Source organism: Ursus americanus, chromosome 17 (assembly GCF_024610735.1).
Source record: "Ursus americanus isolate L20-20 chromosome 17, mUrsAme1.1.p, whole genome shotgun sequence".
Classification (NCBI taxonomy): domain Eukaryota; kingdom Metazoa; phylum Chordata; class Mammalia; order Carnivora; family Ursidae; genus Ursus; species Ursus americanus.
The window spans coordinates 9,236,588-9,259,030 of record NC_142143.1 but is presented as its reverse complement, the minus strand read 5'-3'; the positions used below and the strand labels follow the sequence as shown (position 1 = coordinate 9,259,030).

Genomic DNA, 22,443 nt, shown 5'->3' with positions numbered 1-22,443 from the left:
TGAGTGAATGAATGAATGAGTCAATAAATTAACCGATCACTCAATCATGCTGTTATTCAGTCTAAGCTCAGCCAAGTTGTCACCCAGCTTCCATTTACATACTTCCAGTGACGGGAAGATCACTACTTCCAGAGGCAAAATGGTTTTAGTTTTAGTTTCCCCATCAGCCCCAGTCTGCCTACAGGTGGGACCCAAAACACATTCAGAATCTTTTTTATGGGATGGGACCCAAGTCTCTGCAGGCAAGAGAAAGCACAGAATCCCACAGCTGGACCTTAGAGACCACAAGTCTCTCGGTCATCTTCCTGTGTTTCAGAGGAAGCCCTGACCAGAGGGGGGCTAGGGCTCACCCAAAGCCACACAGCTGGGTAAGGGCTGACCCCAGATCCATCTTTCAGCTGTGTTCCTTCTAAATTCCACAGCCCCTCCAGGACCTCCCCCAGCCTTCCCCACATGGGGTACCCCCTCCCCACCGCGAGCCCCACCCTACGATGCCGAGGTCCTGGTGCCCTGATGGAGATCCTCATGCTGGAGAAAACCATCTCTTGTCACTGCCAGTGACAGGCACACGGCTGAGACCTGTGGTCGGGGGGGTCAGGAGCCGCTGCAGGACCAGGACCTATAGGACAGGCTGCATGGGTCTTACCCACCCCCAGACAGGGGCCTCACAGAACAGCAGGCCCACGAGTGTACACACCCACGTGTGAGCGTGTGCACGAGCGTGTGTCTGCACTTCCCAAAGCCAGACAAACACGTAACAAGCTGTCAGTAAATCCTGCCAATTCGGGAAGGGTAATCGTCACGCACGATGCCAACAGATAGAACTCCGGTGGATTCACTTGGTTTTGTTTTGTGGTTATTTTTTTTTTACAACTTTAAATACGGAATATAAATAAATTTACAATTAAAAAATAAAAGGAAAGCCCCCAAAAATATAATCACCAACTTTACAAACTGAAGGAAGCAGATTTTGGAGGGGAGGCGGTGGGGAGGAAAGTGCAGTCGAAGGTGGGGAGGGAGGTGGGAGCTCAGACCCCACCGTGGGGAGCCCTGGGGGTCTTTTCCCTTTTCTCCCCCACTCCCAGCCCATGAGCTGGTTTCCTGGGAGGGGCCACCAGAAGTGGAACTCAAAAGAATCTAATATGGGGGGAGTGTGCAGGGGGAGAGCAAGGGCTACCCCCTCCCTTGGAGACTTTCTCTTGGGTTTTTCACACCTGCCTGGAAGGGGAGCTGCTTGAGCTGAGGACTCAGGAAAACGGAGGCCAGATGGACAACAGTGTTGCCTCCCCACCCAACATGGGCTCTCCTGTCCAACCACTCTGAGCCATCAGCCAGGTTGGGGCACAGCCAGTCCACATGGAGCCTTTGTGTCAGTTAGGAAAAGGATCCCTTTCTCTAGACATTTTTCTCTCCGTCTGCCAGAAAACTGTCCTAATAAATACACAAATTGGCCACGTTTTACGGTGTGAACAATGATCCCTGCAGGCAGTGCCTTTGTGCAGTGCACACCCTGCGCAAACCTACATGGCAGTCTTGGCTGGGCTGGAATATGACAGGCAGGCCCCCTGCTGTCCTGACCCCTGGTCTTCTGCCTAATGGAGCAGAAGTATGGGGTCCAAGAGCCCCTTGGTGGAGCAGACTGAGGGCCAGGACAAGAGGAAGATACAGGGTGGAGGTAGCGAGATAAAACAGAGGAAGTGAAGGTGGGGGAGAGTGGAAGGAGGCAGTGAATGCCCAGGTCACCATCCATGTCGACTCCAGAGCAAACCTCATCTCTAACCCATCTGAGGGGGCACTTGGCTGCCTGGTGCTTGGGCCACGCCCACCCAGAGGAGACCGCACCTTCAAAGATCTCATATGTATAAAACGAAAGGAAGCCACTGTAAGCAGAGGTGACCAGGGAGAAGTGACTGGGCCTGGGCGCCGTGGGAGGGCTTTTCTCCAGTCTGTGCTCCCCCGCGTGGTCTCAGCCACAGGAGTACGAGGTACCCTGGTCTGCCTGGGGGTGTTCCCTTCAAAGCTGGCCAGGGGTCCTGGGACCAGGCAGGCCACCCATGCCTAGAGGGCCTCGGGGCCTCGTGCAGGGCTTCGCCAGTCCACAGCACTCAGGTGTGACCCGGGCAGAAGCCGGGGAACAGCGGGCCCACCGGTGTCTCTTGTGCTTCTATCCCAGATTCTCGGGGTCGGCGGAGGAAGACAGCAATGGAGTTCAGGTCCTCCGTTTCCTTCTCGAGCTTCCGGGCAAGGCGCTGGAGGCCAATGAGGGGACCCGCTGGTGGGTGGACGGACGCGTGGAAGGGGGGAAGCACCATTGGCCGTCCGAATCAGGCATCGAGACAGACGGACGAGGGGAACAATATTATCACTCCAAGGACCCCATGGGGGCGATACAGCAAATACCATATTAAATAACCCTGTGGGCCAAGCAGAGGGACACAGGGAGTCAGAGACAGCTCACGTGCCTCCCTTGCCGGGGGATGGGGAGCTGATTTCCCACATCGCTCAGGACTGGGGGAGTTGAGGGTTAGACTTCCCATTTTCGTAGGGCATGCTGAGACACAGCTGGGCTGGGGTCCCCAAAGCCCCCTCCCCCACCTACCCTATGGGAAAATTCAGTTGAAACTGGGCAGAGGGGAATCCAGGCTCGAGAGCCAGGATTTTGTATGGGGAAGTACCTCTCCCCTTCCACAGCCCAAGCCACAGGCCAGGGGTCTAGGCCTCAGGTTCCCCACCAGGCCTCACCTGCCCACACTCTCTCGCAGATGCCCCTAGGCTCCGAGGGTCTCCTTCAGCGCCTTCTTGTCATGCGTGTGCTTGAACTTCCGGTGCTTCCCCTTGGGGGGCCGGCGGACTCGCACCGTCCGAATGGTCACCCGAGTTTGGGGTGTCTTGGCTGCTTGAGAGAAAGAAACGTCTTGTCAGCAGGTGGATAGCCTCTGGAGAGGGTCTATCGCTCTCAACCAACACCTGCCACAGACCTCTCCAGATCTTCCGGGCTGAAACAAGGGGTAGGAGTTTGAGGCCGGCCCTCCTTGGGTTCAAATCCCAGCCCCACAGCTTATCAGCTGCATATGCCTTGGGGACAACTATTGAACCACTCTGGGCCTCAGTTTCCCCACCTGTGATACAGGGGTAAGAAGACTGCTCACCTCACAGGACTGGTAAAATGAGTCAATGGCAGTATACTGCCAAACACAGAACACAGAGGGGAATTGGCTTCAAGTTCTTTTCCTTACCCCACGGACCCTCCTGATTTCCAGGCCCCTTGAGCCTCGCATGGACTCGGATCTGTTAACCAGTAGAAGATGGTAGGGTGGTGCTGTGCCAGTTCCAGGCACAACCCTTAAGAGGGCCTGGCAGCTCCCAGAGCGCCTGGGGGGTCAGTCGGTTGAGCATCTGACTCTTGATTTTGGCTCAGGTCATGATCTTGGGGTCCTGGGATCGAGCGCCGAGTGAGGCTCTGTGCTCAGAGGGGTCTGCTGGAGATGCTCTCTCCTTCTCCCTCTGCCCCTCCCCCTGCTGACGTTCGCAGTCTCTCTCTCTCTCTCAACTAAATAAATAAATCTTATTTTAAAAAAAAGCCTTGGCAGCTCCCCCTATTTTGCTTTGGGGAGCCCTCTACCACTGCCTAAGAAGTCTGGCTCCTCGGCTGGGGAAGGCTCGTGGGGAGGAGACGCCCTGGACTAGAGAGAGGGACACGGGCCCAGCTGCCCCACGCCTCCAGATGACACATTACAACGGCAGGAGACAGCGGGTGGAGCCCAGTCAGCCCATGGATCAGGGAGAGACGGTAACATGGTTGTTGTCTTAAGCCACTAAGATCAGACTAAGAAGTGATCAGCAACCGCGAGTGGCTCTTCCTCACTCTTTTCTTATTCCCTCCCCTGACCTCCTGTTGAGGTTTCCTCCCACCAGCCTCTCAGCCCCTTCCAGTCCTGGGATGGGGGAGCCGCTGAGCATCGGGCCAGAACCACCCGCTCCCGCCATGGAGCTGACCTCCCCATCCCTGCGCCTGCCATCGCCTGGCCCTCGCCACTCCAAGAAGCGGCTCAGGGGGGTGGCCAGAGCTCGGGCTGTGGGCCAGACTGCCGGGGTTCGAATCTGGGCTCTCCCAGGTATTAGTGGCGTGCTTTGGGGCAAGTCATATAAACGCTCTGTGCGTCAATTTCTGTATCTTTAAACCTGACCTGGCAGCAGCCCCGGCCCTCGGGTTAGGTGATAACACATGGAAATAGCCAGAAACCCTTGGCTAGCCCTTCCCGAGCACCCAGTTTATCCTCACAGCAGGTACAAGTATCTCCATTTAACAGATAAGGACACTGAGGCAGAGACACTGGGATTTGAACCTGGGAGAGGCCTCAGGAGTCCATACTTTCAACCATTGGCCTGTAAATCACAGTGCTCGTGAGCCTCAGGCAAGGTTAGCACTTATGTCTCTTCCTCCCGAGCCCCCAGGTCAACACCGTGGCAGTGAAGGCTTTCTCGGCCAAGCTCAAGGCCCATCTCTTCCTAGGAGCCTTCCCCGGCACCCCCAGCTCGTCGGGGCCAGCGCCGACCTCCCACCTCACAGACACAAGCTCCCATAAGGCGGTTAGCCCATCTCTGCGATCGGGCAGTGGAAGGATGCGGGGGGGGGGGGTGTCTCAGATCCCCATTGGGGGAGGACACCTAGAAGGGCCATGGAAGGGCCCGGAATTTGGGCTCCAGAGATGGGGTCATCAGCAGGACCCTGGGCTGGGCAAAGCCTGAGCGGGCTCAAGGTCGTCCTACAGCTCACGTGTGACAGAGCAGTCTTGAGCCCCGAGGTCTGACACTGGCATCACACGGGCCACACCACCAAGCCTTAGCCAGGCCAGGGCCGCACTGCGGCAACTTACACGGCATGACTTTATGTAATGTACATACGAATCAGTTGAACACGCCTTCCAAAACCTGGTTTGGAAAATCACGTGAAGCAAGGGTACATGAAAGAACCCCAACCTAAACATAAAGAGTAGGATTTTTCCTGACTAAGTCAATCCATGTTAATTCCTATTATTATTCCGTGTTATTTGATATTCCATGTTGTTCTGTGTTAACTGGACTAATAATTTACAACAGGTCAGTTTGAAGCTGTCAAATGATCAACCTTCCCAGGGAATCCGTGCCTCAGCTCAGCTCTCGGACCGGGACAGAGGCTAAGAGACAGGCCTGCCTTCGGAAGGCTTCTAAGATGGTCTGTCCTCTACCGATAGAAAGTTACTGAAAGTCAAGAGGTGATTTTTTTTTAATGCTCATCTAATCATATTAATTTAATAAGTCTGGATCCTTGGGGTGCCTGGCTGGCACCCCAGGTGGTAGAACATGCGACTCTTGATCTCAGGGTTGTGAGTTCAAACCGCATGTTGGGTGTAGAGATTACTTAGAAATAAAATCTTAAAATAATAATAATAATTCTTGATCCTTACTGCAAACATTTGAGGGAGAAAAGGCAGCAGGACAGCCTAAAGAACGCAGAACTAGACAGTACAAGACCTGGGTTCTGGGCTAGACTCTGTCGCTATGCAACCTTCATTAAAAGTCCCTTAACCTCTCGGAGTTCCGGCAGCCCCATCAAGAACACTGAACAACTGACTTGTAAGGTCATCTCTCCAGACCATTCTAGCTCTAACAATGCTAAAGTCTTTGACAAGGCAGGTAAGAGCCAGTGACTGCTGTCAGGGTGAGGGAAGGGCCCAGAATAAAACTTCAGGATACCTAGACTCTAACTGTACCCCTGCCTGGGCCTGGCTGTGTGACCTTGGGCAAGATCCCAGCCTCGCTGAGCCTCAGGCACCTTTTCTGTAGAATGTGGACCAGGCAATTGGATCAGATCATTTTGTTGGTCCCTTTCAACTCAAATCAAACTATGCCCCTGAAATTGTGAATTCACGAACGCTAAAGAGTGGAACAGAAGTCCAGTTCCAATTGTCCTTCTGATGCTTGAACTCTGTCACATCACTGTCGCACGGTTGCCCAGTGTCTACCTACACATCGTCAATGACAGGAAACTCACTACCGTACGAGGCATATAATTCCATCTTGCCCCCCTGACTGATCAACAGCTTTGGGTATATGGAGTTAAAATCTCTCTCCAATGGCTTTTCCCCACTGGCCCTAATCCCTCCTGAAGGCCACAGGGAATTAGTTTGATTTTTCATCCCCAGGACAGGTTGTCAAATATCTGAAGATGATGTCCATGGAGTCTTCTCTTGTCCCACTATTTCATGTACTCATTCAACAAGGTAGGGGGCTATGGTAGCAAGACGGGGATGGGAGCTGCTCTGGACAGGTAGTCAGGGCAGACCTCTAGGAGGAGGTGACTTCTGAGTTGAGACCCAAATGAAGATGAGTAGGCTTGTGAAGAGTTGAGAGAAGTGAATTTCAGATGGAAAGTGGCATGTGCAAAGGCCCTGTGGCAGAAACATATTTGGCCACTCAAGGAGGTCAGGCTGGTGGGGGTGGCATAGGTGAGGCGGGATGGTGGGCCGCAAGCCTGGAAGGCCAATCAGGGGTTAACATCTTCGTGTAAAGCCTCACAGGCAGGGGAGGAATCTGGATTGTTCTCAGTGAGATGGAAAGCTTCAGATGAATTTAACAAGGGGTGTGCCTGATCCAATTTCCCCCCACTGGCAGCTGCCACGAGAGAAGGGGGCTGCCCAGCCGAGTCATTCAGAGGCAGACCCTGCACCAGCGGTTACCTCGCTGCTCCTGGGTACTCCCCAGGCTTCGGGTCACAGGTCGAGCAGCCACCACTGTCTCACACTTGCACGCCAGGTGGTCCTCCAGGGTCACCGTGGCCTTCTTAAAGGTTGGCTTCTTCCGTACAATCTCGATTTTTCTCACCTGGAGGACAGAACCATCCAAGTGCCTCTGTAAGACCACACAGGCAGGGGCTGAGGGAGCCCGCCTGCCTACTCTTCCTACCCCAGTGTCCCCCGCAGGGATCTTTCCTCGAAAGCCGGGAGTGGAGAGGCCCTGGCCCAAACAATAGCAGGACCTTGCCCTCTGCCCTTCTCGTAGCTTTTCCATCAAAACAAGCGCTCCCGACCTGGCCTCCAGCTTGGCCCCAGCCCCCTTGGAGCTCCCAGAGAGGGAGAAAGGCATTTCCGGGTTGAATGTAGGGCCTGTGGTGTCCTCATTCCCGGAGCGCCAGCCAAGGTCAGGGACTATGGCAGAGGCGGGAGATGGTTGTCTGGAAGGAAGTGGGGGGAGGCTTTATCCAGGAGGGAGGCGGGAAGGGGGAGGTCAGCTGTCAGGTGTCCATCCATAGGGCTGGAAGACTGGGGACAGGAGATACCATGACAGTGGGTGGTGTGGTAGAGAGTGACACTTGTGATCTCGGGCATGGGGCCCAGGCCTGGGATGGATGGCAGGCACGGGGAAAGGCCACAGCTGACCTCAGGGAGGGGAGTGGGGCAAAGCAGGTGGAGCATTTGGCAAGAGCCAGCACTGAGCCCTAGGTGTGCCCCCTGCCCGGCAGCTCCGCCCCGCCTGAGTTGGTGTGTAGGCGAGGCTGACCCAAGGGGCACAAAAACCTTCCCACATGAATCAGAAGACAGCTGAGGCTTCTCTGGCTCTGCCCTGCCCAGCATGAGACCCGGAGCTTCCCAGAGTAGCCTCTATTCTAGAATTTGCCTGGAGTCAGCGTGCATAGCCGATCTCTCCAGAAAGGAGGCAAGATTCAGCATTCTGACCATTTGCTAGGGGCTGCCCCCAGCACTGCTGTATCTGTTGCCTGGAGGGACTCTGTGCCTGTCTTTGTTAAAGACACAGCAAGGAATCTAAACAGGTTCGGAGGAAAACTGAGCAGCCCAGAACTTTCTGAGCGTCCAATAAGTGCCCGTAGACGGGTCTCTTCAAGGGACATTTGGGGATTTTAATCCCTGTAAAGGAGGAGGCAGCAGCCTTCCCTTAACATTCCACACCAAGCCCTGCCTGGGGGTCTGCCTGCGGCTTTTGGGTACAGCGGCTGGGGTGGCCTTGAGGACTCAGCGCACCTGCCCAGAGAGCCTCCTGCCGGCGGCCCTAACTGGACAGAGCCCAGGAGCCTGCCAGGAGTGCCTCTGCCCGGTCCGGAGCCCCCCCCCCCCGCGGCCCCCAGACCCCACCCCCAGCTGGGGGGGGGGGCGGCGGCAGCGCGCCCGCGCACCTGGACGGGCCGCAGCTGCACCTGGGTGGGGCGGCACTGCACGTTGCGGTTGTTGCAGCAGCCGGAGCAGCGCTGCACCTCCACGCACGGCGGCCACACCAGGAAGTTAGCGTTGGTGTGGTCTATGAGGCGCCGCGAGATCTCGAACACCTCAGTGCGCGTCTTGCACTCGGCGATCACGGCCGGCTCGGCGACCGTCGGGGAACCTGAAGGGAGAGGGGACCCCCGTCAGGAGGGTGGGCCGGCCCAGAGCCCCCGCCCGGCGGCCCAGCCCAGCGGGGCAGCTCTGGCCCTCGGTGCCCTCCCCAGTGGCCCGCCGAGTCCCACTTCCTTCCATTCCCCCCTGCCACCCGTTTGCGCGTCCTGGATGTTCTCAGCTGTGGCCCTTGGACAGGTTGCTGAGGTGCCCTCAGCCTCAGTTTCCCCATGAGATCTGCACCCAAGAACCGCTGCAAGGATCCAGCAAGGTCACTGAGAGCGCTGGTCTGTCATAAATGTCAGTTTCCTTCCGCCCACCTTCAAGTTCCTTCTGTGATCTCAGGCCTGACCCCTGGCTCCTACTCGCTTGTTATTCTATGACCACTTTCATGTTGCCGCTTTTCACTATTTTCTATCCTTACATCCTTGCTTCTTTCAAAGCCCGCTTCCTCATCTATGGCACGGGGATCACAGAGCCTATACGCTGCCCTTGCCGATCTGACTAGCGTGAGTGGCCCACAGCAAGTCTTCCGTCCATGCTGGGGCTCTGCCGTCGTTCTCATGGAGAGACACTGAGGCTCGACTAGCTGCCCAAATTCAAAGTGAGGAGTGGAACTCAGGCCACCACCTCCTATCTGAAGGTCCCCCTAGCCACTGTCTCCAGTGTTTTGGGGTCTACAGGTGGGCAGAGAGGAGGAAGGGCTTAGAGCAGATACTGGCCTCCCCTGGGAAGGCTTCCGTGGGACCTAGGCAGGTGCCAAGCTTTGCCTGCTGTCCCAGGCTGCAGCCCTAAGCCACAGAAGAGACACACGGCCCACAGGACGGCACTGGGTTCAAGTGAGAAGAGCTGCTGGGATCCCAGCCCTATCCCTTGCTAGCTGTGTGACTTCGGTCATGGCTTTACACTCTCTGGGCCCCTGTTTCCAACTGTGTAACATGGGGTCAGTAAGAGCTATCTCTAGGGTTAGAGTAATGAAAAATGAGTTTAAAAGCACTATATTTAGGAAACTGTGTGTTGGGGGATTGGGCGTGATGACTCAACTCAATATAGTGTATCGAAGCACCGTTCTACTCTCCTAGAGCTCAACTCAGTCCTCAGAGTGGGACGAATGGGGTGGCCCAAAGCTGTGGACTGGCTACACACCCCAGTTCTCCTTGTCTGGCTCCCACCATGGAGGGGTCACCATTCTCATCTGCAGCCTCACCTAGGCTCCTTCTCCCTCGGGATAAGCTTTCCAGCTCGCCTCCAGAATGGGATCGGGTCAAATTCAGGTCCAGCTCGGCCCCGTCTTCGTCTGCAAGAGAAGGCACAGTCAGATGCACCCTGATAGCCTCTGGCTGGTCCGATCGTGGGCTGGGGGCTCCAATGGGGGATCTGGAGCAGGCAGGAAGGTGGCCTCTCACCCCTCACTGGCACCCCACTCCAAAGAACAGACTCCCTTTCCAGGTCCCTGTAAACCTGAGGGTCCTCGCTCTGACAAGGGGCCCTCCAGGCAACCCCAGGGTGGCCATGGGGCTCAGGGGGTGGTGGGGCCCGGACTGCATCCCTGGGGGGGCCTTCAGCCCCCCTCTGGGTCCTTCAGCCACATTTTTGGACAGAACCCATGTCAAAGGAGTTAAAAATAACCCTTCCCTTTGCTACTGTAAGCGAACCCTCCTCGGCCTCCAGGGCAGGGCAAGGACCCAGAGCTCGGAAGGCCAGTTTCCAGTGCCCCTCCGCCCAGCGTTCCCATAGGAAGTGCTGAATGGAGAAATTCCCAGAATCCCCGGGGGGACCAGCATGCCCTGGACACAGCCCCTCTGGAGCCCCGGACAATGGCCCAGCTGAGCTGGAGAGGGAGGAGGGAGAGGAGTGGGGGTGGGGGCTGAAGGCAGGGAGGGGTGGGGAGCCGGCCTGCTGGGATAGGGGCGCCCGTACCCCGAGCCCTTCCAGGCCTGGGTCTTGCTCCAGCTCCCAGAGTCTCATTGTGTTTGCCTCTCCCCTCTAACCTTCGACCTGGTGTCTGCCCTAAACTCTCCTTTGCTCTCTCGGGTCATAAACTACAGCTCCCTTCTCCAGCCTGGAAGGCCCTCATCTTGGCATCATTAGTGCTCCTTGGAGCCATCCCTCTCTCTAAGAGGCAGCCGACACCTCTGTGGGAGGTGAGGGCCGGACAGGAGGACTTTGAGCTTGATACTGAATCCTGGGCAGACCCTTCCAGCTCTCTGATGTCTGAAGAGCGAGCAAACAGACCAGGGGTGTTGGAGACAAGCTCCCGCCCCCTCCATGCAGCCCCTCGCTGCTCTGGCTGTCTCCCCTTCCCGCTGACCCTGCCAATGACAAAGCTCCTGCTGTTCTGTGGGCTCCCAGGGGGTCCTGTCTGGAGGAGACGGTCCTACAACTGGTGCGTTTCCATCCAGCCTACTGCTCCCGCGTCAGCGCGTCTGTCTGTCCCTCTCGCTCCCTTCCTTTCTCCCTGCCATCTCTGGAATGTCCCTGGTGGAGAGGAGATGGGGGAAAAGATGTGCTTTGTGGAAAGGTTAAGTTGATTAGGAAAAAATAGCCACATGGTTGCCTCGAAACAGGCCGGCTATTGAAAACCTCTGTCTCCAATCCCGACCCCCAGCCGGGGTGTGTAGGGGCTGTCCGAGGGTGGGGGCCAAGGGCCTTGGAAAGAAACTGCAGAAAGGCTAAATTTGGAAGTTGCCCCATTGTGTTGGCCAGGGCTGGCCAGTCGGGCATGGGGTGGGGGATGTGGGAGACGTCGGGTGGGGGGCCTAGTGAACAATAGGTGGGCCCAGCTGGGGCCCCCTCCTGCCTGCCTCACCAGCCCCCGGCATAGGCGGGTTTGAAAGGGCCCGGGAATGCTTTTGAGAGGGAGCCAGGGGCCCAACGGGGAGAGGAAACAAAGACAGGAAATGCTGTCCCCCGTAGATAGGAGTCTGGGCAAGGATTACAAAGTGACAAAGAGACAAAACCCTAGAGGGAAGGGGAGCTGGGGGTGCAGGGGAGGGTGCTGACCAGGGCTCCAGGGAACAGGCCAGAGGTTAGAATAGAATGGAATTTGCTCTGAAGACAGCGTTTATAAATACATTCCCGACCCAGCCCGCCAGCCCTGCCACGTGTGTGCCACCAAGCACGTGCCCATTCGCTGAGTGCACTCTCTGGCTGGGGCAGGGCTGCCCGCTGGTCTGGGCCAGGTGTCCCCGGGAGACCTCACAGACTGGGCCCTCGGCCAGAGGGGCAGGGAGATGGCTCCTTCGGCACCACCCTCCCTGGCTGAGTCCACACCTGGATACACATTCAGCATATGCCCCGGGCACCTTCTCCCTGCCCCCCTCCTCCTGGCACCCCACCCCGTGCACCAAGCCAGAGCCACATGTGGCTGCTTCTGCCACGCCCCACATCCCAGGTACCAACCCGTCCACCCACCCAGCCCTGCCCTGGACAGGTGTGGCCGAGCCCTCCTGGGGCTGCCACAGGCCTCTCGTTCTCTGGAAGTCAAGGAAGGGAGGATGCCCCTTGCCCTGCCCCTCCCAGCCCCCCGAGGACTCAGTGGCGGCCCAGAGCACTGAATGAGGGTTCAATTTACCTACGGAGGTTCCGTGCAGCAGACGCTGGAGGTCATCAAAGGAGCGGATCGAGTGGTCACTCAGCATCTCGTAGAGCTCCTCGGGAATGGGGTCCCCCTGCCAGGTAGACACCGTGGGGTCAAGTGAGCTGGAGTGGAGGGCTTTCCAGCCATGGCCCTCTTCCCTGCCGCACACGCATGCACCCTCCCATGGAAAACTCCCACAGGGCCTCTCGGCTATGGGCAAATGGACAGCCGAGCCGGGGGCACAGTGGGAGCAAATTCCAGGCCTGACAATCAGAAGCACAAAGTTCTGGGGACCAGAACCTACTCAAGCCTCTAAGACCCAGATCAGATGCCCATCCCCACCCCACACGAGAGCGCCAGCTTGCTCTGCGTTAGATAGGATGTCCGCCCGTCTCCCACATCGCATCACAGGGTCCAGGAGACTCCAACCGTCTTTCTGCTTTTCATCCCCACCTGACAGCCAATGACAGCCAGCTTTTGTCAGAGGAGATCTAATTGCCCCCATTTCACGGATGAGAAGACAGAATGGTCAGCGGCACCCGCACGCAAAGCCCAGGCGCTCTGATGGCAGAGCCCGTGCCCCCAGCCTTCTGGGTACATGAGCTGGTTCCTAAATGCTTGCAGAGCTGGGTGGGCTCAGGGGACCCCTGGCACTAACAGATCTATTTAGTCTCTTGCTCAAAAGAGGAGAGAGGGAATCCTTAGATACAGACACGAAACCTGAAAGCTTACCCATGCCCCATGCCCAACCAAACCCTATTTTTAGAGCCCCTCTGGCCTGTTACCAAAAACACTTGAAACTTAATAAGTGCTTTAACAGGCCCCACTCGGAGCCGGGCTTCCTCCAGGGAAACCGCAGGCCTCACAATGACAGGAGAGCAGCCCGATAGGAAGGTCATGGCCACGTCCCTCGTGGTCTAGGGAGACCTGAGGGGCTGATGCCAGAGGTCTTGAGGAGGCGTGCCCAATCTGGACACCCAGTGCCTTGGGGCAAAGGAAATGCGGGAGACCCTGCCCCACGTCCGAACTCACAGCCGCGCAAACACACACACACGTGCGCACACAGACGCAGGAAGATGCGGTCGTGTGGAAGGAGCCCTGGAGTGGGCGCCGGCAGACCTGACTCACTTAAACAACTCTGTGCCTCAGTTTCTCTGGATTAGGAAGCAGGAGCTCCCCCTCTAGTCAGTTCACGGAACACTCCAAGGACCCGAGTTCTCATTGGCTTTGCACAGGCTGAGTCCCTGCCTGACGGGGGAAGGAGGTCATCTGCCCCGTGGCCGGCCCCAGGGGGCTCTCCCCAAAACTCTGTTAGGAGCTTGGGGATGGATCAGTGTCTGACTCCCCCAAAGCTCCGTTTCTTCTATGGTCATCGTGGCTTCTGGGAACACCTCCCCCCGGGGTTCCATCACATCCATCCAGCTCTGGCCACCCAGGTTGGCCTTCGAGCCAGGGTAGAGTGTGAGTATGCCGGCTTTTAAAACAAATTCCTTGAAACCCTGAGCTCAGTTTTTTCATTTGAACATGGCGCTTATAATCCTGCTTGGTGTCTAGGGCTGCCGGGAGGTTCAAGACAGGGAAGCTTGGGGCCCGAGCAGTAAGCCTGGCTGGCAGCTGGGGTCTTTCCTTCAGGGTCCATGGCTACAAAGCTGGGGAGCCTGGGGCTGCATGCGTGAGATGGGAGAGGGGCATCAGCTCAGCCGCCCCTCACTTTCCTCCCCTACCTCTGCCACGCTCCACTCCTCCTACTCCAAGAGAGAGCCCCTGCCTTTGGTGTCTCCAAATGTGGACACAGAGCCCTACCCACAGACCAGAAGGCAGGCGGCTGGTGCCCAGTTAAGGCCAAGGCAGGCTACTTCCCCTGAGGGCTTTGCCAAGCCCAGAACTGGTAGTCTAGGGAGCTAAATTCTACCCCTGTTCTGCTACCAACCACCCCATGACCTCAGGCGCGTCACTGCCCCTCCCTGGTCCTGGCCCTCATCTGTGTGCATCAGGGGGTCGCAGACATTTGATTCCGTTCTAATTCTGCCCATGGTGGCACGAGAGGCAGCAGAGGAAAGCCAAGGGGGAGGGTGCCCAGTTAGGGCTCCCAGGCTATCTGTGCAGTAATCATTCAATTAACCCCCCAGGAGAGGGCCCAAAGCCCCAGTACCAAAAGGCATGTAGCACTCATGCCAAGACCTCCCTGACCGTTGGAGAGCTGGCTGCATCTGTCAGCCGGGGCGGAGTAGGCAGACCCCAAACAGGACTAGTCGATGCCCCAAACCCAGCCTGCGATGCACAGAGACGATATTTTATGAAAATGGACCCACACCCTCCCGGGCTGAGTGGTCAAGAGCCCAGGACAGACTGGAGTGGTGGGAGGAAGTACACAGTAGGTGCTCAAGAAGTACTCATAAAATGCACGAAGGTCTCTCCCCTTCTCCCTGGGGTTCTCTCCTGTATGATCCTCCTACCTCCTCCACCAGGAGGACCACCTGGGTTATTTCCCCCCTCCACTCCCTTAGCAAATTCCCTCCTAAAGCATCCACTTCATTCTAAGCAGAGAGGCCATTCCTGCACATGTTTCTAGTCACTTGGCCACTGGATGCCCAGAACTCACCAAGAGCCCCCTGGATTTGATAATAATACCCCAGCTAACTTTTATCGAGTGCCGGCTCTGAGCCAGGTACTGAGCTGGTGATGTACTAACTACCAGTCCAAAGCAGCTGGCTCTGTATTTGAATCCCCGTCTTCCAGATGAGGAAGCCCAAGGCTTAGAGAAATAAGTGAAGGACTACAGGTCTACACCACAAGAGCAGGGCCGTGCGCCTCCCTCTTCCAGCTCACCACGGAGCCTTCTGGCATCAGGTGTCACAGAGCAGGGGCCAGACGGTCCTCAGGGGACACTGGCCATGGCTGAGGGGGTCACAGCTAGAGCAGTGCTCCTGGCATCTAGCGGGTGGTGGCCGGTGCCCGCCCCACACAGGACAGCCTTCCACAATACAGAATTACCTGGCCCAAGATGTCAACAGGGCAGAGGCTGAGAAACTCAAGGACACAGAAAAGCAGGGGCTTCAGCTGCCAAGGAGACCTGCCCTGGGAGAGTGTGTGGCTTTGCACTGGCCCCTGTGCCGGGCCCCAGGAAACGGCACCCTAGCCCCCACTGGCACTGCCTGGGGCCGCGTGGGCCGGCGGGTCCCTTCCGGGCTGGGGGTGGGTGAGGGATGGGGAAATGCAGCCTGTGGTCCGCTCCAGGATGCAGTGCCCTGGGGGAGACTGGCATGGGCACCTGCTGGGGGTCAGAGGCTCCTCTTGGCGTGGGAGGGTGAGCAGCCCAGAGCCCAGGCTTCCTGGGCACAGGTTCTAGAACCCTCCTACGGTGGGCAGGGAAAAGCGGCATGGCATCCAGATGAAGCTGCCCTAGAGCTCAGGCCTGGGGTTCCTGACAGGGCAAGGGCGTGGTGAGAAGGCAGCTGGGGCACAGCCAGCCCCGGGAGCCAAGGCAAACAGCCTCCTCCCCAGCCCGCCCCACCCCCAACACCAGCTGCAGAAGGTAGGAAGGGCACGAGCTAGCGAGCTAGCATGAGGCCAGGTGAATTACCTGCTCCCAACCAGGCTGGCAGATCAAAGGGGCTTGGACCCCACCCTCCCCCAAGGGCCCCAGCTGCACACACAGATACGCACTCCGCAGCCCTCCCCAGCCCGCAGTTCCGCGGAGGGAGACGACAGGCTCAGCCCAAGCAACCAGGGGCGTTGTCTGTGGCTGGCGGAGAGAGGAGCCGGCAAGGCCTCCAAGCGCCCGCCTGCCTGACAGTCTCAGGCCTGATTTAGATTCGATGCCAAAGCCAAGCCCTTTGAAGAAGCCTTCTCTGGGCAGACCACAGAAGCCACTTAGAACCAGACTTTCCCACCTAGCATTTCCCTTCCCTGTTGCTCCTGGGGCCCTCCCGCCCCTCCTGAATGGTGTTGGCCCAGCCCCACACGGGATTGTCCACCTCTCCCTGGAGCAGAAACACTGTTAGGGCTGGAAGAGGGACCGGAAGAGGGACCGGGGCAGCCCATCACAGTCACTGCCTGCCCCCCTCCCGCCGGGGAGTCCTACCCTCGACCCCAGGCCGGCCCAACTCCCAGCACTGGGGCGGGCTGAGCAGGAATCCGCATTTTCCAGAGGCCCCGGAATTCTGCTGCCCTCAGGGAACTCTGAGCTGATCCAACCTTCACATTTTGGGGGGTGGGGGAAACTGAGGCCCAGCTCAAGATACATGGAATCTTTGCAGTCTGATTTTCCTTCTGTTTCTTCCTCTGTCCTGTCCAGTCTTGGCAGGCCAACTCCCAAGACGTGGAACAGAAAGACAAGCTTGTCTCTCAAGATGGGGGGAAGGGCTCAAAGGAGAATGCCTGCCCCAGGGCAGAGTAGCCGGGCTGCACCGCCCTGGGGGTGAGGCCATGTTTATGAAGCACTTAGCAAGCGCTAGACAGCTGTCTGGTCCTCACCACTATCCCCCATGTCCCCCCACATCCATTGTCCTTTCCCCAAATATTTAGAGATTATCCACCTTGGACCAGGCACTGTTCCAAGAATGGGAGACCGTGGTGACCAAGACAAACTCTCTAGAGGAGTTTAGACTAGCGAGGGAAAACAGACAACAAATAAACCAGAAAATGGAATAGCTGTCCTGGAAGAGGCATGGGGGGAGGGGGAGACTGAGAGGGACCCAGGAAGCACATGGCAAACACCTCTTTACCACTCTCGCTGAATTAACCTCCCCCTCCCCCCACCCCACACAGATAAGCACACTGTTCTAGGTCTTGCCCCAGAGCCTCGAAGTTCTGTTCGGTCCTAAACTTGCAGACACTTCTAGAGCTGGGAGAATCCAGCAAGTCGGTCCCCCACCACCCAAGGCCAATAGCAAACCAGAAAGAAGCTGGGGGGTAAAGGGCTGTCAGTCCCCTTCCCTCGATCGCTGGGGGCAGAAGGGTGCTGAGGCGGGAGACATCACATGACAGTGGGAGTTACCCTCTGCGGAAGCCAGCTCAGCTGATGGAGATAGGACCTCCCAGGCCTCAGCGGACCCTCTGCCAGGCCCCGCATCAGAGCTCCCACCCCCCCCCCTTCCTTCCCAGCTGCTGGGGCCTCTACCTGAGGCTTGGGCCAGGGATCAGGCCAGCCCCAAGGTTACCTCCAGCAGTGAGCTCTCCTGGAGTCTCCCTTCCCCGCCTGGCCCCCATGTTGAAGGGTTTCCCCTTTATGTCTCCTCCCCCAGGGCCGGCTGAGGCTGACACCGGCTCAGCGCGAAAGTGGGAAACTGCAAAGCACCACACAATTGTGACTTCCCGAGGGCCTTGTGTTCCTGGACGCTGGGCTTACAGGGGGGCGACGGCACCGGCTTCTGTGCCATAGCGTTCCCCCAAACGCGCATATCCATGGAGTGGCAGGGAAGGAGGAGGTGCTGGAGGAAGCTGGAAATGAGGAGGGCAGGCCCCAGGGAGGGGAAAAGCCTCATCCCGCTAACACCCAGCCTCTCCAGAGCACGCTGGGATCAGTGAAGAAGACAGAACAGCCAGGTGGGAGCCCCCTCAGCAGCGAGGGGCCTGCAGTCTTGGAGGATCAAAGAAGGGCTCACTGGAAGGGAAAATGATCTGGACATCACAGCGCTCCCCCCCCCCCCCCGTCTCATCAACACTATTTTCCGTCTCCTGGGGTAGTTGAAAAAATGCAATCACCGAGGGGTGATGCTTGAGGGGCGGCAAGCTGACCTGAGCAGGCAAAAATCAGTGGGTGCTGTGGAGCCAGGACGCGATGGGAGGGTCCCTGTTTCCCCTTCCTCCTAGGGCCCTGCAAGGAAATGCTGTCACTACAGAGATGACGAGGTTCCAGGACCCGCGGTGGGCCCACGGTGGGCCCACCTGTTGCGCGGGGGTGGGCACCTGGTGCTGGGTGTATAGGGACCGTGCGTGCCTGTGTGCGTGCGTGGGTGTGCGCGCACGTGTGTTCAGGCCGCGTGTTCTGGGGCCAGGCGTACGTGTGTGTGCGGTGCGCGCGCGTGTGCCCCGCGTGTGCACGGGCGTGGCGGCGGCGGGCGCGCGACCCGGCCGCGGTAGTGCGTGCCCGTCGCTCTGCGCGCCCGCCCGCCCGCTGGAGCGCAGCATCGCCTCTGGCCAAGAGTGTGCATGCGTGGGGTGAGTGAGCGAGTCCGGGGGCCGGGCGGGGTGGGCTGCGGAGAGCAGCGGCGGGGGCGCCGCCGTTCCCAGGGCGCCCTGGCACCGGCCCCAGCCCCAGGCCCCGCGGCAAGGCGAGGCGGCAGCTGGGGCCGGCCGGCACCCCCCTCCCCAACAGCTGGCCGCGGCCCGGGGAGCTGCAGAGAAGAGAGGAGGGGGCGTCGGGAGGGGCCTGCAGGCTGCCGGGCCGAGCCCTGCGGCCTCCCTCCCGGGTGCGGACCGCGGGGGGTTGGCCGCGGAAGGGCGGGGCCCCAGGGCGGGCGGCCGGCGGCCCTCGAGGAGCCCCGAGAACAAAAGGAGACGGCGACGGCTCCTATGTGGTCAAAACAACCTGCGCTGGCGGCGGCCCAACGTCTGGCCGCGGCCTCGGAGCCCTTCACCTTAACCCCTTCGCCGCCGCCGCCGCCGCCTCCTTCCTGCGCCTCGTTGGACGCCAGGAGGGGCCGGCCCTCCTCGGGAGCCGGCGAGGTGCGGGCTCTCGGCCGCCACCGAGCGGAGGCGGGACGGGACCCAGGCGCGCCGCGCTCCCCGCTGCCCTCTCCTCCCCTCCACCTCGCGCTTCCTCCCTGCCCCGCCCCCTTTCCCACCTGGATTCCGGGTGGACTTGCCAACTCACTGCTACGTGAGGCTGGGAGGGGTGGGGGGGGGTACTGATCCGACCTGATAGCTCCCGCAGACGTTTTTACACCCCACCTGCCTTGCAGCTACGCTTTTACTGGCGCGCTCCGCACCCTGCAAGCGGGGAAGAGAGGCGCTTCCTCTCGCAGGGCGCGGGCGCAGGTATGGCGGGGCCTGGGGCACACACCGCCCCGAGGGCTGGATTCCTTAAAAGCCTCTACTCCTCCCCAATTCCCGAGTGCCCAAAACCTCCGTCTCTCTCTCTCTCATTCTCTCTCTCTCTCTCTTTCTCTCGGCGCCCCCCGCCCCTAAGACACAAGCTGCTGCTGGACTGAGCTCTAGGGCCGGGCATGCCCTGCGCTGGCCCGAGGGCGCCCGTCCCGACCGGGAGCCAGAGCCAGGGAGGGGAGGCAGATCCCCGAGGAAGGCTGGCGTGACTGCCACCGGTGCGCGAGCTCGCACCTCCCGTGCAAGCCGGGTCCTGGACAGAACCTAAGCTGGAACCAAAGTGGGCTTGGGAGAACGCGCTGCCTTCTGCACCCTCAGCACCACCCCCACCCTCTCTCCCTTCGGGTTCCCGAGGGGTGGGGGACAGGGCCACACACACCCTCCCCCGACACTGAAAGGGCCGGAGATCTGGGGTCGCCCCTGGGAAAGAAAGCTACCCCTGCTTTAGAGCCTGGCACGTCCCCTTAGAGCCTGGCACGTCCCGGACCTCGCGTCCCAGCCCTCGGAGGTCACCTAGCGCCCGGCGCTAGGCCCGTGGGCTGCAAGGGTCCAAAGTTCACTGCAGGGAGGGGAGGGGGCGACTAAGGGGTGAGGGTGGGGGTAATGAATGAAGCGAAGCAGCCCTGGCAGCCGTCGCAACTCACCTCGGCGCTGACCAGACGCAGGTAGCAGCAGAGAGACAGGAAGAGCGCCCAGCAGCGATTCATGCCGACTCCGGGCCCGGCCCCGCGGGGCCCCGGACGCGTGGACCGAGCGCGCCGCCCCCGCGGCCAGGGTGGGGGGCGGGGGCTGGGGAGAGAGGTGGGCTCGGCTCGGGTCTGCGGCGATCAGGCGCTCAGGCAGCTGCAGCCGCCGCCGCGGCTCACCCGCATGGCCCCCGGGCGCCGCCGCCCCCGGCCCCGGCTCCGTCGTTGAGGGGCTGGGGAGGGCCTGGGCGCTGAACCAGGGTCCGAGGCCGCTACCTGGGCGGATCCCGAGCCCGAGTGAGCATCCACGGCCAGGGGTCTGCGTCGCGAACCAGCCGAGGCGTCTAGCCGTGTGGGGGCGCCCAGGGGACTCCAACCTCCAAGAGGAAAAAGAACACGGCGGTCGATGGCTCGTCTTCACTCGCCGACTATAGGCGTTTTCCTCTGCCCGCAGGCTTAGCTTTTTTGCAACATTTTCTGGAAAGGCCCCCGAAGTCGGAAAGTGCAGAGCTGGGCACCTCAGGGCCAAAGTCTCCCCCAAAAAACTTTTTCCAAAGTTGGCTTTGCAGCGGCGGCCCGAGTACCCGGGCAGGGAGAGGTGCAAACTCCCGCCCGGGCCGGGTGGGGGGAGCCGGAGCGTGTGCGCCTTGGCGCGGGGCCCGGGCGGCGGGCACGGCTGCTCCGCGCTCGCGGCGTGCCCGCTGCGCGCAGTGCCGGGCGCGGCAGACAGGTGGACGCGGCGCGAGTCCGTCGGTCCGTCTGTCCGCGCGCTCGCCGCTCTGGGCGTCCTCTGCGGGCTGTGAGCTGCGGCTGCTCCGGCTTCTCTTTGCAACGAGGCTGGAGGGTGGGCCTTTTTTTTCCCCCTTTTTGCGCGTGTGTGTATGTGTGTGTGCGCAAAATATCTCTATCTCGGGAATGAAAGATGGGCGCTGGCGGCCAGAGGGGAGTCCTCAGGGAGGTAGCGGGGGAGGCTGCGGGCGCGCGGGGAGACAGGCGGGCTGCTCCCGGCGGCAGGAGGAGAAGTTGCCACCCTTTCAGCTGTTCCGGCCTTTATAAAGGAGAAGGGAGAGCGCTAGAGGTGGGTGGAGACTGCCTTTCCTCTTCTGGCCGAGAGTCAGCACCGGGAAGAGGGGGGGGGGGGAGCTCCGGGAGGGCCTGAGGCGGGGGCGGGGCGCTCAGGGGTCTCTGAGAGCCTGGCAGCCCCTCTGCCCAGGATCTGGCCCTTGGGAAGGGAGAACTAGGGGCGACTGAGCGCCCCGCCCCTTAGCACAGTGACCGTGGCCTGATTTCTAGCCCACGTGGTTGGGGAGTTGTCTCCACGGCCATCGCCAGGAGTCCAAACCCGCAGCCCCGAGGGCGGCACTCGCACCCTGACACGGGCGTAGCGGTGAAGGACTCACGCTTTGCAGCTTCTTCGCATCCTGCCCGGCTGCTGAGGAGCTGGGTCACCTTGGGCAAGTCACTTCCTTTCTGTGCACTTGCATCTAGCCTCCGAGTGGGATAGAGTTCTTGGGAGGACCTAGGGCCAGAAAGGGCACCCAGCCCCGAACCGGCCACAAGGTGATCGCACAGACCCCACAGCCAGTACTATTCAGCAGAAAGCTGGGTCCGTGTCTCCGCCTTCTCCCTGGTTGCCTGGCACATGACAGGCGCTGCCAATTTGTTGAACTGCAAAGTCGCACAAACCCCCACAGCCCTGCAGCATCCTCACAGGGACGCCATCACAATCCCACAGTCACCCTGATGTTTACTACCTCCCTCAGCCCCCAGGTTTGGAGGCCCGGGCCCCCCCCCCCCACGCCAGCATTCACACAGTTAACGCCTTCCGCCCCCAGCGTGGAGAGCTGCGGTGGCCCTGCCTTCAGCTGTCACACGGTCCCAGTCACAGAGTCACACGCACGCCCGCTGAGCCCAGCACCCACCACGGGACCCGCAGGCTCACTGCATCACCGGGCTCCTGGCTGTAGGACACCTTTATCTGGTCCCCTCGCACTGTCTCCACCGTCTGCCCTTGGTACCCAGACATCCCTTTGGGGTGCCAACCTGCTCCTCACGCCTCTGTCGCCGAAACAGGCACACCCGCTGTCTCTTCCTAAGCCATCTTCTTGGACGTGAGCGAGGGGGGCACAGAGGAGGGAAGACTCTGCCAGGCGGGCCTCTTTACACAAGAACCCACCCTCTTCTCATGACTACCTAGGCAGCACGGCGCAGTGGCCGAGAGGCAGGCTGGGGACAGGTCACCTTGGTTCAAATCCTGGTGTGGCCACCTGAGCTGGTCACAGTGTCTCTGGGAAGCTTCACCTCTCCGTGCCTTGGTTTCCTCCCCTATAAGCTAGAAATAAATCTAGAATTGGCGGGAGAGAAGGATTCAGAGAGGCCTGGGGAAATTGCAGGGGTGGGGGGGCTGTGTGTCGGCTTTGCTGGGAATGATGAGTTCCCGGGTTCATGCCTATATCAAAACCGATCTGTGCATTTTATGGTACCTCAATGCGGTTGTAGAATTCGGAGCTACCTCCTAACGTGGTCTGGAGGCTCAGATGAGATCGTCCATCTGGAAGGACTGAGCATGATGCTGGCCCCCGGAGTGCATCATTCGTTCAACGCAGGATTTGAGTGTTCCCCGGTGGCCGGGCACTATTCCAGGCGCTGGGGAGACAGCACAGGGCTCATACAGGCTCCTGCCCTGGAGGGGCCCCATCCAGAAGGACAGACAGATGCATAAACAGATAAATTAGGAGACAGGGTGACAAGAGAGATTGGGGGT

The 22,443-nt window shown here is 59.6% G+C and overlaps 1 protein-coding gene across 4 annotated transcripts; it reads right to left on the bottom strand.

Annotated features, from left to right (window-relative positions):
* Positions 1-834: 834 nt before the first annotated feature.
* On the bottom strand, positions 835-20,726 carry PDGFB (platelet derived growth factor subunit B). 4 transcript variants are annotated; one of them, XM_045779676.2, is made up of 7 exons: positions 19,638-20,726; positions 11,941-12,037; positions 9,574-9,663; positions 8,171-8,376; positions 6,720-6,864; positions 2,743-2,896; positions 835-2,272 (listed from the first exon to the last, which is right to left on the bottom strand). In XM_045779676.2, the coding sequence occupies exons 1-6, from the start codon at positions 19,698-19,700 to the stop codon at positions 2,769-2,771; spliced, it is 729 nt and encodes a 242-aa protein (XP_045635632.1). In that variant the 5' UTR covers positions 19,701-20,726; the 3' UTR covers positions 835-2,272; positions 2,743-2,768. The 4 variants fall into 4 exon arrangements, with proteins under 4 accessions (XP_045635632.1, XP_045635631.1, XP_045635633.1 ...); XM_045779675.2 differs by having other exon boundaries at positions 835-2,414; positions 19,638-20,723; XM_045779677.2 differs by having other exon boundaries at positions 835-2,414; positions 2,743-2,893; positions 19,638-20,721.
* Between the last annotated feature and the right edge of the window lie 1,717 nt (positions 20,727-22,443).